The sequence below is a fragment of the Cavia porcellus genome, unplaced genomic scaffold, assembly GCF_034190915.1.
Source record: "Cavia porcellus strain 051 isolate PalLab524CR breed Dunkin Hartley unplaced genomic scaffold, mCavPor4.1 scaffold_31, whole genome shotgun sequence".
In the NCBI taxonomy this organism is placed as follows: domain Eukaryota; kingdom Metazoa; phylum Chordata; class Mammalia; order Rodentia; family Caviidae; genus Cavia; species Cavia porcellus.
In genome coordinates, this window is record NW_026947514.1 from 24,806,978 (window position 1) to 24,834,689 (window position 27,712).

Genomic DNA, 27,712 nt, shown 5'->3' on the forward strand with positions numbered 1-27,712 from the left:
CGAGCAGAGAAACCTGCTTCCGGGTCAGAGGTTACCGACGGCGGGATGGGGAAAATGGCTACAGTTGTGAGCTCTGTGGCGACACTGGCGACTGAACCTGGGGAGGACGCCTTTCGGAAACTTTTCCGCTTCTACCGGCAGAGCCGACCCGAAAAAGGAGACCTAGGAGGCGTCATCGACTTCTCGGCGGCCCACGTAGGCCGCAGCACGGGTCCTGGGACCCAAAAGGTACGGAAAAAGGAACGGCGCGCGCGTCCCACTCTGCTGGCCTGGCTAGTTGGAGCGTCTTCTCAGCGATCCCCGTCCTTCCTGGGCGCCGTGTTAACTGCCGACGAGCGTCACGCTTCGGTGACAAAGCGCGGTGCTGCAGGTTTCTTCATGCTGTCATTCCCCGCCTCGTCCTCAGACCAAAAGCCTGGGATTTGATAGTTTATTCCTACCTTTAACTATTCACGTACAGTGCCACTTCGTTTTGTGTATTACTGCACAGAACGACTTCGTAGATGTTAAGGTACAGTTTAAAAAAACAGACCAGTAATGAACTGGGAGATTCGACCTTCAACGTTTAGTTCCATTTGTGCAAAAAACTAGTCCCAGACTTCTCTATAGCTGTTAGCAAGAGGTCATTAAAAGATCTGAGATAATCTCCGCTAATTGAAATAGTATATATAGAATCCAAACACTTATTCTACTTATTTCTACTTTTGCCCCTGAAAATTAAGAAAGGAACTACAGGGACTACAGGGGGGAGAGGTGGCACAGGGCACACCACAACTGTAGTGTAGTTATATTTCTTTACAGTCACTTTAACATGGAGACATAGTCTTCTAAAGGCCCTTCATGTCCACAGATGTCTGGATGAGGCATTCTTCCCAAGAGACATGTATCTCTCTCAGTAAAATTGCAACGCTGTAGTAACTCTCTACTTGTCTAGAACTCAACTTCTGTGCAATTTCATTTGAACATAGTATGCATTGTAAGACTGTACCCTTGACTCGGGAATGCTTCAGAACCTCACTGAGCTGCATTTATGTATGTTGTACCATTGTGCATTCATACTCCTTACAGCGTAAGCCACCACTGGTGAATGTAACATCAAGCCTAACACAGTACCCAAAAAATACCACAGTGAGTTGAATATGAAAGCTTTACTATTTAGTTCCCAAGCTCAAAGCAAGTGAACAGTAGCAACTTGAGAAGTTGGTACCACAAGAGAGTTGATTAGAGCAGTTGGTAAATAATGGCTAGCAGTCTGGAAAAGGAGAAAGCAGAAAAATTCTTAAAATTTCAATAGTTTGGTTCCGTTTAGCATATGATAGAATAGATTCACAAACACCAGCTCTTGGGTGTTGCTGAATTATCAGTATTAATTATGGCCTATTTAAGAAGTCATGAAAGATGTTTTATCAAACTCAGGATACCTGGAACACTCAGCAGATAAAAACTCAGCAGATAAAGAATGCTTAGAGCATTCTTTCTGTTCCTCCCCAGCTTGCTGTTCCTTACAGCTCTGTATAAACATTAAAATATATATATATGTATATATATATATATATATATATATATATATATCAGAATGTATATATATATAATGTATGTATATATAATATATATATGTATATATATATTAATGTATATATATCAGAAACAGTATGCTAACCAGAGTAAATAGCATTGTGACTTGGGATGTTCCAGTATACCAAATACCCTTCATGAGTCTTACCCAGGTATGGTCTCATAGAAAACAGTAGTATTGCCAGGCGTGGTGGCACACATCTATAGTCTCAACACTCAAAAAACTGAGGTAGAAGGATCACCACAAATTCAAGGCCAGCTTGGGCTACATAGTGAGTTCAGAGCTGGTCTGCACTGCATGGTAAGACCCTGTCTCCAAAAAGAAAACAGTAGTACTGAAGGCCAAACCATCTTTTTATTAATTTTCCTCTTATGACTTACTTTGTATAGCTTTCTAGTATTTGTTAATATATAAATGAAGAAATTAAACCTCCAGGCAGTTAAATTACTCATCTAAAGCTCCAAGGTCAAGTAAGTGGTAGAACTGAGACTAAAATCCCCAACATAAGACAGTTTCATTCCATACCAAAAATACCTTCTGAGGTTGAGGTTCCCCAGGCTGACTTATAAAATAACTTTATCCTTCTAACTTCTGTTTCCTTCCTTTCAGGTGGTCAGATCTCAGCTAAGCGTGTCCTCCGTCAGTGAGCACAATGCACATCGAGCAGGACTTAAGCCAGTCAGCAAATGGCAAGCCTATGGACTCGAAGGCTATCCTGGTGCGTACACTTGACCTCAGGCAAGGTGGAGCCACTCAGTCATTTCTTTAATTTGGAAGGGAGGTACTGGGAATTGAACTCAGGAACTTGCACTCACCAGGTAGGCGCTTATGCCTCTGAGCTATATCCCCAGCTTTATTTCTCTGCTTTAATGGGAGGGTCTGTGAACAAGTAGACAAAGGAGTAAAATTATACATGTATTTTCCACCTCTAAGACGTCCATTTATTTAGCCCCAAAAGTAACAGCAAGATTCAGCAGTGCCTGCGTCCTACAGTAGAAAATGGCACAGCAAATTAAACAGTAAGCACATTGACTCTAGGCCCCCTGCCCCAGATCTGAACATGCCCAGAACTGCTTTAAATAGTAGAATAATTCATAATCATGACTTCAGGCAATTCTCAAATAGCATAACAGCTTAAAATTTGTTGCGATCAAGGCTAAACGTTTTAAAAGAAAATTATAGTTAATGAAATCAAAAGTCCTAATAGACTAAATATTTTAGACTATTTAATTTAGTGATGTTGGGTAGGCCATTTTATAAGTAGAAGAACTAAGATAATAAGAGTGAATAGTATTAGCATTTTAACTATTCTCATGGGGCCATTGTAAATTAATTATAAGCCCTTTAGAAGATACAGAAATGCCTTATTTTGCTGAATAGTGTTACATCTGCCATCCTATTTCTTTGTTTTTTACTTGTTTTGTTGTTGTTAAGACATAGTCTCACTGTGTTGTTCAGGGTGGTTTCAAACTTGAGCTTGTTGAATAATCTTCCCACTTCAGCCGTCCCAAGTAGCTGAGACTAGGCACATGCCACCGTTCTAGCTGTTTCTTCTATATAAGAGGCCTCATATACTTTAGTTCAGTATAAGGTCATAAAAACAAACAGTTGAGTGATCTTGCATTTCTGTATGAAAGCATCATGCTTTGTGAGTTTGGGTAAATGTAAAGCATGTCCCATCATCAATGTTTTATAAACTTATTGTTCCTTGGGAACTGCTCTCTTAACTCTCAACTCTAGTACCATTTTCAAGGTCATGTTTTTCATTGTTTCTAAGATAGCATCTCACTATGTGATCCAGGCTGGCCTTGAACTTGCCGTGTAGCACAGGCTGACCTTCAACTCATGGTGATCCTTCTGCCTCAGCTTCACGAGTGCTAGGATTACAGGCATATGCCACCATGCCCAGCAAGTCTATGATTTTCTGTTGCTGTAGGCCTTCTTTTATGAACAGTTTGTACAAACTACAGATTACTAACCCCACTTGGGTGTCATGTTTTCTAAAATGGTCTACCTTTTTTGTGAGATTTTCTAAGATTTCTTTCTTAAAGCCACATTGTTTGGCTTGGTGCCTTCTTGTGTCTTTAAGGAATTCTCCCATTCCTTCTCATTGTAAGTTGCATGTAATAGAAGTATAATGTCTCGCCAACCATTGTGACACACACCTGTAATCCCAGTACTCCAGAGGCTGTGGTATGAGGATTGCTGAGTTCAAGGCCAACCTGAACCACACAGCATGGGTAATAACAGTCTTTTTTTACTCTGAGTTGATTGGAAGGATTGTGTTTACTTCTAGAACTCACTTATTCTGAAGGAGGCTGAGTACACCAAACCTTCCCTTCCAAGGCAAACCCAAAGGACAGTGGATCCGGAAACTAGAAAGTTAGTCTAGAGAAGGGAGATTTGGTAGGAAACATGACAACACCAGACATTTCCAAAATGATCAGACACAAGAAGGAATGAGAAGGAGAAAAGAGTAGTGTTAAGGAATAGGTTGCAGTGCCAGGCTGCTTGGACTCAGACTGGTACTACTATCGAGCTGTATTGCTGTAGGTGTCAGAACTCAAGACCAGTGCCTGACAAAGGGAGTCAGATTTTTTACCTAAAGAAAAGAAAAGAACACTACAGTTGTCTAAAAATTCCTAAAGAGGAATTTGCTGTCTGTTGAAACTTGGACTAGTTCAGAAGGATTCTTCCTTTAATATGATACTTTGGGGGGATATTATAGTATTCCTTATTTTGTGAAATAATAAATACTAGGAGATGGTAGGTAGTAGAAGTATGCATTTATTTATTTGTTTTGTGGTATCCAAGCCCTTTGTACTACCTCTTCAACCCTTTAAAAATGTTTTATTTTGAGATGGGCCTTGCTAAGCCATTAAATTGCCCAGGATAGGATTAAAATTGGAATCCTACCACAGCATCCCAGGGATTATAGGCAAGTGCCACTTGTTTGTTTTTTAATGTCACTTTGTCCCCCAAATACTGACTTTCTTATCACTCTTACAAATTATTTGGAGATTTAACTGCTAAAATGAAATACAAAAGTAGGAACTCCTATTAGATTCTACTTTTTGAAGACATAAGGAATCAGATAAGTGATTAAATGGCTATTGAAATGAATTTCTACAATGGATCCATTAAAAATGTTTATTGCTCAGACTCTTAATGGTTTTCTCTTTCTTTTACTGCTGCATTGCTGTACAGTCTGCCTAGGTAATAAAATCCACCAGTAACTTTCAGTTTTTTCTTAGTTGATAAAAATCTTCTTTATTCGAAACTGCCTTGGAACCAGCATGTAATTAACTTTGGTCAGTAGGCTTAGTTTGGAGTATATGCTGTTGATAATACTAAATGCAGTATTAATAACTGCAGTGATTACACTGTCCTCAGTGAACATTTATAAGCTATTTTTTCCCCATAGCTGCAAGAATCTAAACATACTAAAATTTTAAGTGCTTTTAGTATGATTTAGTTATAGTGGAGAAATCTTCAGGTTATTTTCTCTATTTTTCTGTCAGGTCAGCAGAAGTTCCTTTCTGCCAAACTTAATGTGATTTAAATCTCTTTGAAATTTTAGTAAACACAATTTTATTGGAAAACAGCCATGCCTATTTGTTTACTTATTATCTATGGCTACTTTCCTGCTGCACTGGCAGAACTGAGTGCTAAAGAGAACAAATAACCTTCAGAACCTGAAACACTTACTTTCTTGCTCTTAACAAAAGGTGTTTGCTAGCTTCATCCAGGCTAGATCTTCACATTACTGCTGTCTTTAACTCAGAAATCCCTAAGTATTAGTGTTTTCATCTGTTTTTAATATCCTTCTGCAAGGGGGACATTACACTAACAGATAATCATTGCCTTTTGTATAATTTCATTGATTTCTTCAGGACCTTTCTCAATCAAGCTTTGTTTTGCTGAGATGCTTTGCTCTTCATGGGGGAAACAGTCTGGCAGACACAAATCCCTTCAGCTTTCACTGGTCCACAACAAGCAGATGTTCTCATTCTCATCCTTTAATCTTAGCAGAAGAGAAATTCTTTCATTTCAAAACCAGACTCTTTCTCTCTTTCTTTTTTTTTTTTTTTTTTTTTTTTTTTTTGTCTTTCATTTTTATGGTACCAGGGATCGAACTCACAACTGCCTGCTTGCAAGGCAGGCACTTAGGCCGCTGAGCTAAATCCCCAGCCCCCTCTCTCTCTTTCTTGAGAAAGGGTCTCACTCTATAATTCAGGCTGGTCCTAAACTCACTGTGTAGACCAGGCTAGCTGCAAAATCACAGCAATCCTCCTGCATCCACTTCCCAAGTTCTGGGATTACAGGCATGTGCCACCATGCCCGGATTCTTCACCATCTGTAGTCATTTATGACTACTACTCCTCAGCCTTTGTAACCAGTCTTCTAAAAGGAATTACTCATGTGACCTACTGTCCCATCTCTAGAAACTTCACATCCTCCAAACTTTTCTATCCCTTTAATTCTTAATAAAGTATCTGGTATGTAGTATGTGTTTTTTGAATGTTTGATGTATAAGTGAGTCTTTACCTTGAACAGGATTTCATTTAAATATTTTTTACAGAGGAAGAAAATGAGAGTGTCTTACTGTCAAAGTCACAAGGATATGTCTAATATACATGGTATATAGTTACCTGCATCATACCATACTTAAAAGATGAGTATATCATCTTTCCTGTTATATCAGTCAAGGTTCAGTCCAGAAAGAAGGCATAACCAATTATTTAACAAATGACATAATAGTCAAGTATTAGAAAATTCAAACGGAAAAGGGAACACTGAAGTGGTACACAGAGGTAGCAGCTGTGGGAAAAGGCCACCATCCCTACAACTGGGTAAGGACAAGAATTTGGGATTACTAAATTTAGAAGCATGTAAGAGGGTCAACATGAAGATTTAGATTTCTTTTTTCTTTCTTTGTTGGCAGTACTAGAGGTTAAACCCAAGGTCTCACACATGGTAGGCAATGCACTTTGCCCCTGAACTACATTGCCAACTTCCAAAACTTAAACATCTGAGGAAAGGACGTGGGCTGGTTCTAGTGGTATGGCAAAACCATGTAAGAACCACCTCTTGCCCTCAGTCATCCATTAGTGTTCTATGTAGGGATAGATTAATAGGGAACCAGATGGCAAAGAAAAAAAATTAAATTTGAAGGTTCCAGCCTCATAGTGTGAAGCCAAATACAAAAGAATCAATTGGGTTTTGTTTTTTTATTTAATTTACATTTATTTTTTAATGCTTTTTATTTCAAGGAGAAAAAGGGAAAAAAAAACACAAAATTTCAAAATACATCAATTGGGGCATTAGCAGTACATGCATTGTTCATTGTCATCCCCAAATCATTCACCCAGAGCATAAGTCATCTTCATTCAGTTGTCTGAACAATACCAGCACAAATCTTTCTCTTCAGTGAACTCAGAAAAATCAGTAGTGTAATTACCTTAACTAGTTTTTTATATACATACATGTATACATACTGTTGTTTCATCCCAGCTTCTCACACTGGTGAGACAATCTGATGTTTACAAATGTGTGTCTTATTTATTTCACTTACAAGTATGGTTTCAAATTATATCCATTTACCATACAAGTCTCCAGTGTATACAAGGATCAATTTGATGCTGAGAGGCAAAATAGAGTAATAACCAGTGCTCCATTCACTGGTAATCTGCATTTTAGTTAAATTCAGTATAAAAGTTCAGCCTGCTGTGCCTTTAGTAAATGAAATAAGGAGTTAGAGGTCCTGAGTGACCTTGTTTTGCTTGTTTTGTTTTATTTTGTTTCGTTTTGTTTTGTTATGATAGGATCTTGCTTTGTAGCTCAGGTTGGCCTTGAACTCACCAGGTAGCCCAACATCCTCCTATTTTAGCCTCTTCTGAGTGCTGGGATTATAGATATGTTCCACTACACTCAGTTCTTTGGATGACTCTAAAATGATTACACTTGTAGTAGTAGAGAGGACTTTTGACACTAAGTTCTAAAGGCTTGCTTTAGAGTAACACAGTTGTCAGTTAACCTTGGGGAATGTATGTTTCCCTGTAGAACAATCCGAAGATCCAAAGATAACTGCATAAGTATAGATATCTGCTGTTCACCAGAACTTAATATCTTTTCAGCCAGGTACAATGATACTACATACCTGTAATCCTAGCATTCTAGGGCACTGAGGGCAAAAGGATAGTAAATGCCTGCCCAGTCTTGGGCAAATTAGCTGGACTGGTCTCAGAATGAAAATGGGCTGGGGATATAACTCATTGTGAAGGTCTTGGCTTTAATATGGCGGGGGGGGGGGCACCTTTCTAGCTTTTCACTAATTTTAATTGTAACCAAAGGACATGAAGAATAAATGACAGAATGTGAGTATAAGGATGTTAACAAAAAGAAATTATATGAGTAACTGATGGAGAATTTTCTCTCCTTTTTTTATCCCCACTCATCTTTTTATAGGATTTATTTTTATCCCAAACCCCTTCCTCCCAGGATATCAGTGGCACTGGGTAAAGCAATGCCTTAAGTTATACTCCCAGAAACCCAATGTGTGTAACCTGGACAAGCACATGAGTAAAGAAGAGCCCCGAGACCTGTGGGAACAGAGCAAAGAGTTCCTAAGGTAAGTCTCACCAGTCAGAATGAGGACTAATAGTTCAGGTCATCACTGATTTTTGAAGAGCCTGTTCAACAAGGAAGTGAAAGTGACTGTCCAGGTTTTCCCCCCTCATTTCCACACAGAGTATAGTTTTCTTTCTCCGGGAATGTTTGGACAGATGCTTTGACAGTTATATTAAACTGAGATCCATTCTAAAGATTTGTTTATCATAGCTAAATATTGAGTTCATCCACATTAATCATGAGATCCATTTAGTCAGCTTCAGCACTTTTTTACTTAAAGAGAGCTCTTTTTGAAGGCTTGTTTTTATCTTAGGAAAAAGTATCATTGCTAACTCTTTACTTCTGCTCTCTTAGATGGAGTTGATGCTACCAGCAAACAGATAGGTCAGTTCCTCTTGGGAGAACAACAAATATTTGTACAGCATCTTCATGTTGTTTCATCATTCCTTTCACAGTCGTATCATGTACCTTAATGTTTAAGCCACTCTGTAGCTTCAAATAAGTTCTTTTTTTACACTTCTGACTCTTATTTGGGGTCAGTGGCAGATCAGACATGATGCTAGACATTGGAAATAAAAGGCTAAATAGGACATACTCTCTGTACTCAAGAATTAATAATTAATGGCTGATACCCATTATGTACAAGAGTAATCACAGTGGAGGGCAAGGGATATAGCTCCATAGCACAGCACCTGCCTGGTAAGCACACAAGGTTCTGAGTTCCATTCCCAGTGCCAAAAAAAAAAGAAGAATTACAGTGGAGCTCAGACGCTGTTATATGACATAAGTTTAAAAGAATAATGTGAGACTTACATAGAAGGAAATAATTTTTCCAGACATGGTAGAGATGTCAAAAGAGAAAAAATATTTTTTTAAATTGAGACTGTTAATCTCTTTTGTGTCTACTTGAACTGATCTTCAAAAATGATTGTGGGTTTACCAGTTGGGAATCAAAAACACTGGCTAGAGGTATAGGTCAGTGGTAGAGCACTTGCCCAGCGCTCATGAGTCCCTGGGTTCAGTCTCCAGCACTGCAAGAAAGAATAATGAGCCAAAAAGGGGAAATTTTACCTGTCAAGGAAGTAGCATAAGCAGAGATGTGATAGGGAGCTCAGGATGTATGTGTGTGTTCATATTTATGCAGCAGATACTTACTGATTTCTAGTATGTGTCAGATACTGTACTTAAGAGACACTCAAAGACAGATAAGAAAGTTGCTGTCCTCAAGAAATTTGTTGTTAAATCCAGGACAGAGATAAACAGATAATTAAATATAACTTGCCAGGTACAGGTTTAGAGTTAATAAGATATAATGAGAACAGTTACTTATGTGACTGGGTTGGGTTTTGATTTTGAGAAATGCCTCCTGGAAATTAGAGGTAGGTAGAGGAAATGTGAATCAGGAAATATGGATTAGAGGCCAGGTATGGAGGATGAGTTAGTGATCTAGAGCACTAGTTCTGAAGTCATGTCACGGAGTATAGATACTGGCTCTGCCAATTAGTGGCCGTTTAAATGTGAGCAGTTTTCTTAACCTTTCTGTCTCTCCTAACAATCCTTTCCTTGTTGAATAGTGTGGAGATTAAACAAGATATTACATGGGAAGTCCCTACAAGAGTGCCAGTTAACATTCTTCCAACTTCCTATCCTACTTTGTCATAAGTGGCTGTATGGTGCAGTTTTTAGAAACTGTTGATAGAAACTGTTTTTAGAAACATGTTGATACTGACAAAGTAGATTTTATTAACTTCAAAGAAAGAACTAAGAATCAGTAGTTTTACTTGAAGCCTTCTAAGGTTTGTAGGTACAGTATAGGTGGGAGCAACAAGAAAAATTGTGTTCTTTACCTTTTCATTATACCTTCTTTAGAACTGACAGCAAAGTAAAGATCGTGATTAAGTTAGTCAAAAAGAGTTTATGGTTATTAAAACAGACTGGTTTCAAGTAATTTATTTTTTCCTCTTCTGATACATGACTGTAGAAATCCCTGCTGTCTTCTAAGATAGTGTAGATGAATCTCTGTAATAAATCATCCTGTAGACAATGGTGAGATAATTTTTTTTGTCTAATCAATTAGCAGAAGTAAAAAATGTGATGGTTACTGTATTTTTCAAAGATTAGGAGAAATTGATATGCTTAGACATTGTGCCAGAAGCATTGAAAGTCAGTTAGTACACCCTTTTGATTTGATTGACTCTGTTCTATTATGTCACATTTGGTTCTACTCCCTTCCAAAAAAGTAATAAGAACTGTGAGAGCAACAAAACTCAAAATGAGTAATTGTCATTGTACAAAAGAGAGGAAAAGAAAGTGTTCTAAATGATATAACTGCATGTATATATAAGTGTATAAGATAGGTAATGATATTACTGAGTTTTGTTGGGTCAGTGAACAGAACTGTTTGCAGTCTCACTGTTGGAATGTCCACTTTACAAGCTTTAATTTTGTGACTTGAACAATTATTTCTAAGATGACAATATGTAATCCATTAACTAGTGATTTCCTACTGTTTATTTTTTTCTGTAAATCTGTATAACTTGTACCCTTTCTCTGCTTTTTTTTCCTCCTTAAATAAAATTTAAAAAGAAAAAAAAAAAGTCAATTAGTAGGTCCCTAGGTCTTATTTTGTCACTGTGTTTTACTTTCCTCATATAGGAAGTGAAAGTATTAAACTATTCAAAGTGATTAAATTGTGGTTACTCAGAATCATGTAGCCCTTACCACTTTCCCAAACTGTATCAGAGATTGAGAGGTTCTGTTGTTTTAAAAGGTTCCTTTGGAAGCCAAGGATGGTGGCTCACACCTGTAATCCAACACTTGGGAGGCTGAGGCAGAAAGATCACTGTGAGTTCAAGGCCAACCTGAGCTACATAGTGAGTTCAAGATCAGCCTGAACTACAAAATAAGACCTTGTCTACAAAACCAAACCAAAAAAAGGGCATGGAGGCTCACATCTGTAATCCCAGCACTCTGAGAGATTTAGGAAGGGGAATCACATGTTCCAGCACAGCATTTAAACAATGAGCAAGGGGTAGAACAAGGATTTTAACTTGCAGTTTGGCCACCTAAAAGGACCCTGTCTCAAAAGAAAAAGAAGAAAAAAAGAAAATATATTGAGATATAGCCAGTGCAGATGCCCTAGATTCAGCCCTCAGTACTGCAGAAATAAAACCAAAATGAAAAATACCAAAAGATGCCTGTGCAGATTCTGACTATTGACTATACTATCCTCCCACATGAAGAACCAGGAACAAAAGGATCTCTCAGGATCCTCTCACTTTTAACTCTTAGAATTCTATGGTCACTTTAACTAGGAAATAAAGAAGAACTACTTGAACTTAGAAGAAAAATAGGGCAGTTCAAAAAATTAGGGCATTTCAGACCTATGTTCTGTTCAGTGTTCAAAGTGAGTCAACCCTAAAGAATACACAGTTGGGATACAAGTGTCTGCCTCACAGCCTTGTCTAGAAAGACTAATAGGAAACATTCTGTTGTAGTCTGTAATTAGATATCCCCTCAAAGCCACATGCAGTCATGCAGGCAGGCTTCTAGAATTTATGACTAATTCATAGTCCAATGTTAGGATTATTGGGTGTGTGTGCTACACCCACCCTAGAGGGGGCAGCCTACATAAAATGTAAAGAACGGAAAGAGTTCTATGCCAGGTCCTCCCCTTGTTGCTTGTGCTGTGTTCCACTGCCATGAACTGTTCCCCTCTGCCATGTGCCACCCTGCCTTGGAGGAATTGGAGCTGATTACAGACAAACCTCTCCAAACTGTGAGCTTCCTTCATTTTGAGCATCAGGTATTTTGTCTCAGCAACAAGGGAAAAGTAACCAACACAGATTTTAAGAGTTTGTTCACAGGGCTAGGGATTTAGCTAAGCGGCCTTAGTGCCTGCGTGGCAAACACAAGGTCAAGAGTTCGATCCCTGGCACCAAAAAAAAAAGAGCTTGTCCACAGGCGGTTAGATTAATCAAGCATGGCATATCCCAGCAATAGAATGCAGCCACTGTACAGCCATTAAACACCTTAAATCCACCTGAGGAATGGTAGTGCACATCTCTAATCCCAGCATTCTGGTGGCTGAAGCAGGAGGATTGCTGCAAGATCAAGGCCAGCCTAGGCTATAAAGTTAGTTCAAGGCCAACTGTAGCTATGTAGCAAGACCTGTCTCAAAAAACAAAACGAAACAAAAAAAACATAAATCTAGATGACCTCTTGCAAATATGATAAACTTTAGAGTCAGAACAAATTCAGTCATTTCTCAGCCTCTCTATCCCAGTTACTCTTTCCTTTTTTTTTATCGGTACCAGGGATTGAACTCAAGACTGCCTGCTTGCAAGGCAGGTGCTTATGCCGCTGAGCTAAATTCCCAACCCTCCTATCCCAGTTACTCTAAGGCATCATCATGTCTTTCCATAGAACACTGGAATGGCCTATTTTATCTCCTAGAGTGTGCTCTTAATTCCCTTCAGGTGGTTCTCTACAGGAGGTGTACATATTGTTTGTTGTTTTTCTCACACTTTCATATCTGCAGTTCAGTTCTGATGCAGACTATCTAGAGTTACCATAGACTTCACAAGTTTAAAGCATAGTGGAGATTTAGCTCAGCGGCCTAAGCGCCTGCCTTGCAAGTGTGTGGTCGTGAGTTCGATCCCCAGTACCGATAAAAAAGAAAAAGACAGAAAAATAATGCATAGTCCCTAACATGACTACTGTCATTTCAGATACCAGCCACCAATTTGGGAAGGTCTCCAGGATAACTACACCTATGTTCAGGCCAGACTGATGACTCCTTTAGGTTCAATAATTCACTGAAACAGCTCCCAGAACTCTAGAAAGCATATACTTATGATTACGGTTTTACTGTAAAGAATACAGATTAGGACTAGCCAAATGAAGACACATGGGGGCAAGGTCCTTTTGCTTTATAATCATGGCATATCACTCTTTCAGCACATTGGTGGTTCATCCACCAGTAATCTCTCCTAGGCCTTAGCATCTAGAATTTTTATTGGAATTTCATTTCAGCATGATTAGTTGAATTATTAGCCACACAGTTGATTTAGGACTCCAGTCCCCCATCTGTTTTGGAGGTACTGCAGATAGCACTTGTCTTAAAACCCTAGTTCTTTGCTTACATGGTCGGTCTTTCTAGCAGAACCAGCCCATATCCTAAATCATCTGATTAGCATAGACTCGGGAGTATGTGCTAAGGATCTACAACGATTAACAGTGGCATTTGTCATTCAAGAAATCCCAAGGGTTTAGAAGCTGCCTCCCAAGAACTAGGGACAAAAGTCAGTCAAATTCTTTGTTACGCAACACTTACATTTTTTTTTTTTTTTTTTTAATCTAAAATCTTTTCCACAGCCTACAAAATTTAGGTGGTACTGAGCCCTGGCTACCTCACTGACTTCATTTTCTTTCATTTGTTCTTTGGCCACACCAGCCTCCAGTGCTATCCAGTAAACGCACCAGGCCTGTGAAGATTCTCTGCACAAATCTTTGCCTTCCTTTGCCCGTGAAGCTCTTCACCTGCACCTGGGAAACTCTTCCCTTAAATAGCCAGTGGCTTGCTTCCTTTCTTTACTCCTTTATTCTGATATCATCCCTTAACATTGAATCAAAAATAGCCCCTCACTTCCCCCACTCTTTATCCTCTTGATTTTGATTTTTTATTCTTGAGTGCAAGGAACTTATCAATTATTTGTGAAATTCATTATTCCATACTTTTGTACTTATGAATTTTGTACATGTATTACCTATACAAAAACACTTCTTAAAAGAAAAGGACAAGGGAAAATGTATATTTAAGTGAAGCAGTTTAGCTTTATTAGTGTATGACATGCTTGGTACCCATTTTTATATGTGTGAAAGCTTTTTCCACTGATATCCTCCATGTGGAACAGAAGTAATCTTTTCCATTCCTTTAAGACTGGCTAGATTTTGGTTTGGTTTTGCAGACCTGAGCTTTAGATCCAAGGCCTCATACATGCTTGGCAAGTGCCCTGCCACTGGGCTACTTCTCTAGCCATAAGACTTCATTTTGTAATGTTAGTGTAGCATTTTGGTGAATCACATTATTTGACAGTTCCTTCTTCCATTTCATGCATCTCACATCCATCTCGTCCCATTTCTACCATCCTAAAAGTTGTGTAGCCTTGATACATACCATAGTTCTTTCTAGAACCTATTCAGTATTGTGTCAATTAAGTTGATATCCCTGCTTTATTAATCCATTAAAAATATAGTGCTAAATTTAAGAGTCCATTATACTATGTTAGCTTTTCTTGTTTTTATTAATAAGTAACACACTTGTGTTTTAGAAAATACTTGGTGCTAACGTAGCTATGAAGAGGAATAGAGGAACAGAACTCAGTCCCTGCCTTTCAATTTTAGTTTAAGTGCTGCCGCAGGGAGCACACCTGCCTTTCAAGAGAGAACTTAGTTAATGAATTTATAATATGAAAGCATATGTACTTGAATAGACAATGCTGAAAGATCCTGGGGGCACAGTAAATAAAACCTGTTTTCTCATTAACCTAGAATGTGGAATAAGAACAAAACTGAGGACTTAAGGTACATGGTGACAGTTTACAACAGAAAAACTGATTTGATAATAGTATTTTCAACATATCAAAAGAATGTTAGCAACCTGGTGTAGGGATAGCATTGGATATCCATTTGACATGAGTGGGAGTTTCAGGTTGAAAAGGAAAAGAAAACTGGAAGCTATCAAATCCTGAAAGGATAGAGTTCTTGGGACAGGAGATTGAAGTTCAGCTTCAATGGAAATGAGAATAGGAAAGGAAGGAAAAAGAAGTTGTGGTCTCAGACGAACATATTCAGAGCTGCTATATTAGTCACTCTACTGTCGCAAGAACAAAATACCCAACTCCTTCAACTTAAAGGTGGACAGGCTTAATTTGGCTCACAGTTTCAGTGGATTCAGAACATGGCCAGCTGGTTCCAAAGCAGAAAATGGCATGGTAGAAAAGCATGGAAGAAAGCTGCTCATTTCATGGCAGCCAGGAAGTAAAGCGCCAAGAAGTCAGAGGCAAAAATACATCCTTCTAGGTCACATCCCTATGCCTCACCTCTTCCAACTAGACTCCACCTCTGAGCGCTTAAGACTTGAGGAACATTTTAGACCTAAACCATAACAGCTGTGAAAGTCAGTTATCAAGCCTTTAAAAATTATTGAAAAAACAAATGCTTTCATAGGACTTGGAAGGTTTTTATCATAAATCTTCAGACTTTATTCTGTCCTGAGTGAATTTTTCTCCTAATGAATCACTAACGTTCCCTGCAGGCAAGAAAGAGAAAATATCAGTGCATAGTTATGGTACCCAGATTTCTTCCCCACTGTACAAAGAGTGAATGATCAGGCCAGTCCATCTCCACCCAGTTAGGGTTCAGTTGAAAGCAATGCTATAAAATATGATTGGTAAGAAAAAAGTGCTGTACCCCGTGATGTACTTAGCCATGAGAGAAAGTGAGCAGGCATACGCACCAGGGAAGAAGGTAACCAGCCTGTCCAGCCATCCTGCTCATGCCTGGGAGAGGCAGCAAGGGCAGGAACCATTAGGAGAAGCTCCATTGACATTGATCCACCCTCTTCAGTGATTCCTCATTGTTTTATGCTTGAAAATGATCTATGAGCATACTAAAGTTGGTCTCACAATGTGCAGATTCAAGAGGGAGTTTTGGAATCTTTGTTATCTAAGAGACCCACTGGAATAAGAGGGATCTTAAAGTAGTATAGTGCTAACGTAAGACATACATAATGTTTGCAGGTCTCTCCCATCTTAAAAGGCAAACGTTAACAATTGTTGCTGCTTTGTTTCCAGAAAGCACAATGGTTATAATTAAAATTATGTTCTCAGAAGACAATATGAAACGAAAAGTGGAATCTTACACCTGACTGAATCTAAAACATTACATAAAAGTATTTGTGTTTTTTCCCTCAAAATTATGTGAACACTCAAAGACAACACTTTTCTTGCATAAAACAAGTTTCTGAATTAATAGGGATTATTATTATTATTATTAGGACTGGACTTAATGCATTTGAAAATAAAACTGGCTTAATTTATATCCTTGCACCACTTTGCCTCAAGGCAAATTCAAAACCTTACTGTGATGTAGTTAAGGTAAAAGAAAAATGTTCTTATGGTTTCTTGGAAAAAGAACTAAATTGTAAAAGGTGTATTACACATCTGCTCATGCTTGTTTATAGTTTGGGTAATTTTTTATTGTTAAGAATATCATAAAGTGTCATGTATTATTGTGCGTGCCGGTAGTCTCAGCACTCAGCAGGCTGGGTAAGGGACCTCAAGTTTGAGGAGGATCTTAAGTTGGAGGTCAGCAAGTCCCAGGATATCCTGGACTGTGTGATGAGACCTTTTCTTTAAAAAACTTTTTAAAGATCATAAACCTTATGAGATATGCTCTGTTCTTGAAGAAGATTAGACTGAATTTTTTGGTGGAAAAGCTCTTTGTTGATGCCATATCAAATTTCAAAAATATAAGGACCTTTTGAATTATTTCAAAGCGTCATTAATGTTATTTGAATGGTTGAGATATTCTGGTTTTGATATAGTACAGATTCTTTGTCAAGAATAAGATGATCTAGGACTGAGGATGTAGGTTAGTGGTAGATTGCTTGCCTAGTATGTGCAAGGCCCTTAGTTCAGTCCCTTGTACCACAAAGGAAATAAGAATAAAATGATCTATTATTGAGCTAGAAAAAGATAGAAGGTGTTTTGTTTTGTTTTCATTTTGGCTAAATAGTGGTTCTCAGCATGTGATCCCTAGACTAGTGGCATCAGTATCCTTTAATAACACGTTAAAAAAGATTCTTACAAATATAGATTCTTAAAAATACTTGTTAAAAATGTAAATTCCACCTCATACCTCTTGAATCAGAATTTGTAGATGTACACCCAGGCACCAGAGTTTTAATAAGTCCTATAAATGATTCCAAACCACATTAAAGCACATAGAGCAAAAATTCAGGGAAAATCAGATTTGCTTAATCCTCCCAGCAGTGAGTTATAACCAAATCTGTGAAGTGTCTGCCAGAGAAATTCAGTGCCTGGGTTTTCACCAGAGTCTGGTCATGGAGGCAGCATTTTCTGACATATAAATCCAGACACTGGAAGGAAGGCAAACATTTGGTATAAGCCATAGTATTTATGCAGACAGTTGAGCCACTCTTACTTACCCTGAATCTCCCAAACCCAGGCTCTAGATGCTGCTCAAGGATCTTCCTCATAAGGGTAGCAGCCAGGTCTGCTTTTATCTCTTGTCCACACACCTGTCCTAAATAAATCAGTGTTTGCTTATTTCATTCTTTTTATCTACTGTTACTGATGTATGTCTATCATGATGTCCTTAGAATGTGAATTAATTGAGAACAGATAGCATCTCCTCTGGGAATTCTTTGTCAAATGTCAAGATGAGTGCCACTTACATTGTGGACTTCCAATAAATCCTTCACTTTCACTCTTGTGGAGTTCCCATGTTGCTACTGTATACAACTTGTTTAAATGCTGCCCATTCTCTCATGCCACGTGCAATTCTCAGCTCTACCATGAAGCTTTAACTGATTAGATAGCTAACTTTGAGCTCCTCGTTTCTTAATTCTAGTAAAACTGAAAGTCTGAAAAAAAAAAAAGAGTCTGTGCGCTTCACTTTAATACTAAACTTCACTGAAGTACTGAATTACTGCCTTGAGGCCAGGCACACCCTCCTAGCACTTGGAAGGTTAAGGCAGGAGAATCATGGGTTTAAACTAGACTGAACAACTTAGCTATACCATCTCAAAACAAACAGGGCTGAGGAAATAGTCCTGCCCTAGAGTACTTACCTAACATGCACAAGGTCCTGGGTTCAATCCCTAATACCACAAAAATAATTTTTACCCAGGCCTGGGCCACATAGTGAGTTCAAGGTTGGCCAGCCTGAACTGTACTGTCTCAAATAAAGGAATGCATAAATCAGTAAGTAAATTTGATTAGTGTTATAAATTATATAGAGAAAAATAACATTCAGATTTTAGAGATGAACCAGTCTTTCTCTTTAGAAGAATACTAGTTAACCCCATAGATTTAATTATTGATAATTAAATTGTAGAAAGGCCACTTCTCTTTTTACAGAAACCTCCTGTGATTTGAACAATAGCATAGGAGAAACCAAATCATTTGAGTGGTGCCCTGTTAGCTGATCCTCAATTGTCTAAGCTATTATACAGGATTGTAGAAGTCATGTTAAACCAGTTATTTTTGATCATATACTATATTTTGCCAAACTTTTCTCTCAACCTGCAAGTCTGAGAAACCACCAACATTATACCTGTAGTAACTAGGATTAATTATGCCCCACTTTGAGCAAATGAAATTGAAAATACTGGTAGCCTTAGCCTTAGTTTTATTTTCCATTGACCATAATGCTATTGGTCCCATTTCCCCTTGACAGATAACAACATTTCTGTCATCGCATTTTTCCCCATTATTCTTGTTTTATCATTATTGAAATGCTAGAGACTTGTCCTTAAGCTTGATCCCATTCAGCAGAAAATTTGGAACTAAAGACTTGAAAATTAGAAATAGGGCCTATAATCCTAGCACTTGGGACGCTGAGATAGGAGGATCACTCTGCATTTGAGGCCAACCTGGGCTACCTAGTGAGACCTTGTCTCAAAAAAAAAATTAGAAATGAAACACTAAATATTTTGTATTGTTACTGTTTTTACTGGGATCCAACTCAAGACTTTGCGTTTGCCAAGTAGGCACTTATGCCACTGAGCTAAATCCCCAGTCTTGTTACTGTATTTTTTTTTTAACATATTGTCATCTTAGATTGTCACTGTATTCTTAACTCAATTTTCTGTACTCATTTCCCTGCCAAACCTTGGCTACTAACTTTAGACTCTAATGACCGTACAGAGGACTATTGCTGCTATTTAAGATGAATATATCCTCTTTTGTTGCCAATCATTGCAGGTGTAAAGAATTGAATAAACGAAGGCCAAGAAGTTTACTAGAGAAACTGCGCTGGGTGACCTTGGGCTACCATTATAACTGGGATAGTAAGGTATTTCATTTTCTTAATATATTTGTTTTTCACTTACATGGTTTTTGGGCCCATGTAGTTGATTTTTTTTTATTCTCTGTGTGGTCAAGCTTAAAGTATTATCATAGCAAAGATTATCTAAGTGAAAGGATTCGTTTCACTTACTCTGCTTAAAAAGCTCTCTTCAGGTATCTCAAAAGGAATAAATAATTTATCAGGAGAAAAATCTTGTTTTCATACACCTTGGAATCCTAGAGTGATCAGTGCTTTCTCAAAGTCTGTCAGAGACACAGGTTTCTCTTTACTGCTTTCAAGAGCAATTCTGAGTTATCTTTTGTTTTCATTATAGTTTAGTTTGTTGAGCAGTTTTTTTTTTCCCATGTTACCTGCTTGGAATAAAAGAAGCCATGTGTACTTAAGAGTATTCTTAGAGAGTGCTTTCACGATGGGCACGGTGGTTGGAGGCTGAAGCAGGCGGATCACTGAGTTTGAGGCCAGCCTGGGCCACATAGCGAGACCCTGTCTTAAAAATACAAAAAACAGAAGGAGAAAGAACTTTCAAGATCCAGATACCTTTATCTACCAGAAGGTGCCAGATAAATGTCTGAGCAGGAGAGAGGTAGGAATGAATTTCTTATAATTGAAAAAGTTTTCTTGAGCTACAGTGGCTTCCTTCTTGTCTTCCGTGCTACCAAAAAAATGCATCCTTTGTCACTTAACAGCATAGTACTTCTTGCCTCAATGAGGTATTTGACACCAAATGAGAGGGCTAATTCTAAGAATAAGTGAATAAAGATTGCCGGTAGAGACCATCTTCTGTGCCTGCTAACTAGTTAGTCTTTGAAGGGTTCATTAGCTGGGCATAGTAGCACACACTTAATAAACCCAGCCCTGGGGAGGCTGATGCAGGAGGATTGTAGAAAGTTCAAGGCCAGCCTGGCTACAAAGCTAGCCAGAACTACATAGCAAGACCTTGTCTCAAAAACACAAGTGTGGTATTGTTAAAAGGTCTTTTTTTTTTTTACAAACAATTTAACAAACAAATGTATTAACTTCCAATTAATGACAAATATTGCTTTAAAAATATTTGTTATTATTTTCATTGATACAAATTAAATAAGGTGCTTCTATGTAGGAAAATGGCCTAGTGATTATCTTTGAGTTAGACCAATCTAGGTTTGATTCCTACCTCCATTGACGATAATTCCTGCCTCATAAAGTATGTGAGAATGAAGTGATTATAACAGTGCAGTTAGATGCACTGGCTCACAAAAGTTAGCTGTTGTTTTTCATGTTGTCATTTTTAAGGACCTCAGAAAGGCTTGTTTGCTGAGAAAATGGGAAGTGAAAATCAAAAATTCTTGGGGTTTTTGTTTTTTGGTGTTTTTGGACAAGGTCTTGCTGGGTAGTCCAGGCTGACCTTGAACTCACTGTGTACCCGAGGCTGGACTCAAACTCACAGCACTTCCTCTGCTGCGGCCTCCTGGGTGCTAGGATTATAGGTGTGTGCTACTAAGCCTGGCCAGAAATTCTGAATAATCAGAGAAAGGTAAAAGTTGAGGGAAGTTGACAAAGTATACCATTTAAAAAAAGATAGTACATAGATGGTTTGGATAGAGTTGAAAGGCCAAAAAGGTAATTATTTCATTGTAGCATCAGCTATCTAGAGCTAGACTGGTCACCCAGACAGGTCAGTCCTCTAAGAGACTAAAGTGTAAAATGCTAGAGGAAACCTGTTTCAAGAACTACATAGGATCTTTTCTTACTTGCAATTCAGTAAAAGAAAAATTCACATAAGTTTTCCTTGCATCTAAAGTTAAAGTTCAGTTCTGCCAGAGCAAGGCCCTTTCTAGATCTGTGGCTTCGTTGTTCCAGCTGGAATACATCAGGATTCTAGTAAAGATGTGAGATAAAGTACATTTTCTGACCAGATTTGAGGTTGACTTAGCAAAGAAGTGAGAGCACAGGAGGCTTAAGACGGAGAGTATGGAACTATGGCAAGCACACACAGCCAGATAACCTTAGACCCCTCTGTGTAGGAAGCTGTGAATGAACAAATAGGTAGAAATTGTGTGCAGCGAGATATTTAGACAGTGTTATAACCTTGGTTTATTTGGTTAGGAGGTAGCACTTGTAATCCTTGGGGGCTAAAAACAAGCACTTTAGAGAAATAAGTGCTGAAAATACTTCCATTTTAAGGTCCTACCTTAGCCATAATAAAAGTCATACTTCAGATGTTCTGAGTACGATATTTCATTAGCCTGACCTGTGAAATTGGCATTAAGGCATGATGTAGGCTGGTTATAGAGTTTGGGTTGCCATCTTAACAAACTTCTTATTTTAGGATAGTTTTAAATTTATAGAAAAGTTAAGAAGATAGTATAGCAAGATGCTATATACCTAGTTCCCCCTACTTAGTAACATCTGTGATTAGTATGGTACCTTTGTCTTAATTAGTGAATCAGTAGTAGTGTATCATTGTAACAGTAAAGTCCATACTTCATCTCATTGACCTAGGTTTTAAACTTGTACATGCTTCTGCTCCAGAATCTCTTCCAGAGTACACATTACATTTAGTCCTCTTATTTTCTTAAGTATTTGAACAGCAACCATTTGAGTTGCTTTTTTTACACTTAAAGAACAATACTGCTTAGGATTAAGTGTACTTGAAAGTATTAGAATAATTGCTTCATGTATAGTCTTCATACAGTGTGAATTTGTGCACAGCATGGTGCTTGTCATTTAATATGTGCTCAGTATTTTGAATAGTTTATTATCAGATTGTTGAATGCCTTAAGAATGGGTGATGGGACTCCAGGTATAGATCAAGGGTAGAATGCTTGCTTGGTATGCATGAAGTCCTGTGCTTGATTCTCAACTCTGAAAAAAAAAATGGATGGGTAGACAGTGCTACTGGCATGTTAGTATTATTTTGTAAGTTAGAGGATTTTAAAGTAATTATTCATTTGCCCTAGTTTCCTATGTTCCTGAGATCTTTATTTTTTTTTATTTTCCCTGCTTTTATCAAAGAAATACTCAGCAGATCATTATACACCTTTTCCTTCTGACCTGGCTTTCCTCTCAGAGCAAGTAGCTGCTGCCTGTGGATTTCAGGGCTTCCGAGCTGAAGCAGGCATCCTGAATTACTACCGCTTAGACTCCACACTGGGCATCCATGTAGACAGATCTGAACTGGATCACTCCAGACCCCTGTTGTCATTCAGGTAAGTTAGTTCCAGGGATTCTGACTTGCTTGTCTCCCCCCTCCCATCCATTTTATTCAAACATAAACCAAAAAAAAAAAAAAAAAAAAGAACTACAATCAAATTTCAGAGCACATCAATCAGAGGGTAACAGTGGTACATACATTGCGCATTATCATCCCTAAATCATTCACCCAGAGTAAAAGACATCTGCCTTCAGTTGTCTGAAAAATACCAGTACAACTCTTTCTCTTTGGCAGACTCAGAGAAAATAGTAGTATAACTATCTTAACCATTGTTTTATATGCATATATATACACATATACGTATATTTTTCTTTCAGCTCGTCAAACTAATGAAATAATCTGACGTTTACACTTATGTGTCTTATTTCACTAATGAGTATGTTCTCAACGTGCATCCATAAATCAGGATTGCATTTTATTATTTATTTTTTTTCTAATGCATTTTTTATTTAAATAAAGACATTAATCTTTTAAAGGGCTTTATCATCTTTCACCTCTTGGCACATTACAGTGTATCAGAAAGTAAAATTTAAAATTTTAAGCCTTTTAGCTCTTCTAAAAGCAGTGGCCAAATTAGTTACTGTTTTTGTTTAAGACACATGAAGTATGTGGTTTATAATGAAAGGTATAATATCTCTTCTTGGCCTTTTGGCTAAGATCAGGTGTATAATGAAAGATATTATTAGTACTCTGTGCAACAGACAAGTATAAGGAAAGCTATAAAGCAAAGTAAGCAACCTTTTGGAATAGTGGAACAAAATGTAGATCAAGACACAGAAGCTGAATACTCTCCTTAAAATATCAGCTTCACTTTGTGCAAACTTCTGCACCAGTATCTCAAAAGAAAGTGTCCCTTTTTAATTGGCTTTATCTTTAAAGGAATGATGTACATAGTGAAGGATATAAACCATTTTATTGGAAGACTGAAATTTTAAAAAGATACATCAATAAAATTTACGTAAACAGTGATAGAACTCAGTTCTTTATTTGTTTATGACTTCATCGAGTTTCACTCTGTAGCCAGTCTGTGGGTTGTTATATTTCTAGCAGATCATAGATTGGTCACTCAGACATAGAAGAGAAAGATCTTAGCCCAATTTAAAAATGAGGATTTAGGAGCAATAAATACCAAACTGAAATTACAACGTTATGCAGTTGGCAATTTTCGTAACTGTGGTTCATAACAAAAATCTTCTATTTTTAATTTTTTTTTTTTTTTTTGATAGCTTTGGACAGTCTGCTATCTTTCTACTGGGTGGCCTCAAAAGAGATGAGACCCCTACAGCCATGTTTATGCACAGTGGTGACATTATGGTAATGTCAGGTTTCAGCCGCTTGTTGAACCATGCTGTTCCTCGAGTCCTTCCAAATCCTGAGGGAGAAGGCCTGCCTCACTGCCTGGAAACTCCACTCCCAGCTATCCTCCCCAAAGATGCAGTGGTAGAGCCCTGTTCTGTGGAGGACCGGCAAGTGTGTGCCAGCTACTTGAGGACCGCTCGTGTTAACATGACTGTCCGACAGGTACTTGCCAAAGACCAGGACTTCCCTTTGGAACCCATGGAGGAGAATAAAAGAGATGTCACCACTGAAGATTTCTGCCATCTGGGTGGCCAGAATAACCAAGTAAAACGGGCTAGGTTAAACCTTGACAGCTGAGAATTGGGGGTCCCCTTTTGTTACTCAGGCAGGTCTTTGAGCACCGTGGATTCGTGGACTCTTGGAGCAACATGAGCCCAAACCAGATAGGGAGGAGCTCATCATGATCATACTGTTGCCTTGGAACCCATCCTAGAGATTAAACTGATAACACTTTGCTCAGAGAAGGGTTTGACATAGTCCAGTCCTATGTAGCTAATGGGAAGTGTGTGTGATCATACCAGGGAGGTAGGACACAGCCCTCTTAGCCTCTGCCATTACATCTGAGAGAGGTCAGTGGGCTTTTACATGACTCTGGTGTTTAAGTACCTCAGATTAATGGCAATATATATGTTAACAACCCAAGCCACCCACTTACCGCGACAACTAGTAAAATTATGATTCCATGAAGTAACCATTAAAATCAGCTCACCATCATCATCAAATTCTTTGCTCTTTTCTGGCATCTTCTCTGACTCTACAGATGAATTTTATGCACATGAAGACAACAGCACTGGAAATCTTATTGCCTAGAAAAAAATTAATCTATCATTTTTGTCCTAAAGATAAAACTGAAGAGAGAGAAAAATAATGCTTTCTTCACATATGTAAGTCTCCAAACTCCTGGTTGACTTTTCAATGCAGTTTTAATTGTTGGAGTAAAAATGTCCTGAGGGTTTCCTGTCACTGTTTTCTCTATGAATAAACTTACTTGGTTTTAAATTAAAGATCTCTATCTCTTCCAGGGTTAGTGTATCTGGGATTAGATTTTTCTTCTTCCTGTCTGCTGTACTGTTTGGGGCTATTAAAGCCCTCTAGCTGTTTTTGCCCTCTACCACCCTGCTCTGTCCTAAATGTTCTTTGTGGCTGCCTCACAGGAGAGAATGTGCCTTGATGATCCAGTCCCTACTGTCTTGCTGAAGATAGCCTGTAAAATTTATGAAATGCTTTTACTCTGCATCTCCACCAGTGTGACTTGCTGTACCCCGCACCATGCTATTTTACATTTTTTCTGGTCTACAGTTTCTTCATTCATAAAGTGGGAAAGGAAAAAAAGTATACTTCTATCTTCCCAAAGGAATTTTGGTATTTATAAAGAGAACTTTAAATTGCCAGATGTTTTATTATTGTAAGGGTTCTGTCTGTGTGAAACATTGGCTGGAAATCATTTTATTGCTTGCTGCTTGCAACATGCCTTGCTGAATTTGCATATCTCCTCTGTCCTGCTTTTTTTTTTTTAATTACCAGTATTGAGTATGGAGTTCACATGGTATAGGTTTGGGTTGAGTTGGGTTTGTTTTGTTTTGTTTGAAACAGATTCTTTACGTATTCCAGGCTGATCTTTAACTCGCTATGTAACCTGGGCTGGCCTTGAACTTACAATAATCCTCCTGCCTCAGTCTCCTGAATGCTGGGATTATAAGTGTACACCACCGAATCTGGAAATGTTTTCCTTTTTTTGTTGTTTTTTGAGACAGGGTCTCACTATGTAGTCCAGGCTGGCCTCATACTCATGGCATGCCTCCTGTCTTCGGCCTTCCCAAGTGCTGGGATTTTGGGAATGTGCCATCATGCCCAACTAACTTTTTACTTAAATAATAAAAATGACTGTAGACCGCTTAGGTGTAAACCTGATGAGAAAGTTATGTATCATTTACCAGTAGAAAAATTCCTTAAATCTCTTCAGAATGTACGCTAAATGTAAAGTACCTAAAACCAACATTCTGTCATTCAGTAAACCAACATGGGCTATGTATCCTTAGCAAAAGAACGATTACTCTTTGTTCAAGCAAGTATCAGCATTGGCTTATGTTCAGGAGCCATGGTGTACCCAATATCCAAACCATGGACCCCCTCCATGAGGTGGGTATTCCTCCTATGAAAAGCAGGTGGGGACAGGCAGCCAAGAGCAGATTCCTGTCCTGGGGAGAACAAGCTCAGTGACCCAGTCAGCAGGTTTGTCTGCATAGTGCACGTGCTCGAGCTTATCGTCTCGCTCTCTCTTCCCACTCCCCTTCTCTATCCCTCTTCTGTCCTTGTCCTACCTTGTCCCTTCTCACTCCCTATCTTACCTCTCTCACTCTAGGGTATGTATGGTGATGGGGCTAGGGATTTAGCTCAGCGGTATAAGCACCGGTCTGGCATCAAAGAGTAGAGATACAAACTTTAGGCCTGGGGAAATTGGTCTCCTTCCCCCTCCCAGATAAAGTTGCCTTCTCAGAGATGGTTTGATTGTGAATTACATGGCCATCCTAATTTTATTGTACTTTTGGCACAAAAATTTTACTTCTAGAGGGCTGGGCATGTTGGTGCGCACCTGTAATCACTTGGGTTGAAACCAGGAGGTTTCAAGGACAGCTAGGACAACATAGCAAATTCAAGAGCAACCCAGACTATATAGCAAGACCCTGTCTTTGAAAATACCAGAAAAGCTAGGCACCCCTATAATCCCCGTGCCCCAGAAGGCTGAGGCAAGAAGACTGCAAACTCAACCCCAACCAGAACAATTTGGTGACCCGGTAAGACTTAATCTCAAAACAAAAAAAGGGGGGAAGAGGCGGGCAGAAGATGGAGATGCGGCTCAGCATGAAGTCCTGAAGTCATGCCTGGGTTCAATCCTCAATCCAGAAACGATCAGAGCTTACATAAAACGGATTTTATGTAAGAATATTTACACCGGGGCTGGGGATTTAGCTCAGCGGCATAAGCGCCTGCCTTGCAAGCAGGCAGTCATGAGTTCTATCCCTGGTACCGATAAAAAGAAAAAAAAGACACCAAAAAAAGAATATTTACACAAGTGAAAATTTGAAATAAGCTCAAAATATTAGGCGTTGGTTGATGACAGTATTGTCTTTCAACAAATGATAGTGGAGCGCCCTTGACTATACAAAGACCCTGCATACAAGTCACAAGAACAACTTGAAATATGGGGAAATGCTATATTTGAAAAAATTCAGTTAATCACTTTACAACCTAAATTTGTACAGAATGTTTACGTAACTTAAAAACTGGAAATATGTGTACTAAATAAATATAATGAAATTACATTTGTGTTTTTCTGAAAATTTCGCTTGCATTGAAAATCTTTTTTTAAAAAGAAAGTATATATCTGACCTTTTTTTAAAGGTAATAACTTTGACCTGGCAATTCTACTTCTACCTGAAATTTAGACTACAAATCTAGGAACAACAACATTGTCATATAAAAGGGGCTTATTTAATGAAATTATATTCTGCCAACAACTACGCCAAAACAGTATATACTAGAGACATATTTAATAAATAGAAGAAATACTTAATATATGAACTGAGCTTTAAAATAATATTACCTCATTTATAGATATTTTTAAATGTATATATGCATCGAAAAGGCTAATACTCATATTTCCCAGATTTTCTGCAGTCAGCGTAAATTGCTGTTTTGCAGGCCTTTGTGAGGCTTTTTGAAAGAGTCTAGGAAGGCAGATGCTACACTCAGCAGTGGTGGTTTTGTCCAGTGTCACACTCAAGTGTCATTTCTAGATGTCGTCCCTGATCAGCCTGACACTTTCTGCATCTTCC

At 38.3% G+C, this 27,712-nt stretch overlaps 1 protein-coding gene across 1 annotated transcript; it reads left to right on the forward strand.

The window, feature by feature from the left end:
- The first annotated feature begins 10 nt into the window (after window positions 1–10).
- On the forward strand, window positions 11–27,197 carry Alkbh1 (alkB homolog 1, histone H2A dioxygenase). The gene is made up of 6 exons (XM_003472454.5): window positions 11–228; window positions 2,186–2,294; window positions 8,045–8,207; window positions 19,219–19,309; window positions 22,319–22,512; window positions 23,744–27,197. The coding sequence occupies exons 1-6, from the start codon at window positions 46–48 to the stop codon at window positions 24,171–24,173; spliced, it is 1,170 nt and encodes a 389-aa protein (XP_003472502.1). The 5' UTR covers window positions 11–45; the 3' UTR covers window positions 24,174–27,197.
- The last annotated feature ends 515 nt before the right edge of the window (window positions 27,198–27,712 follow it).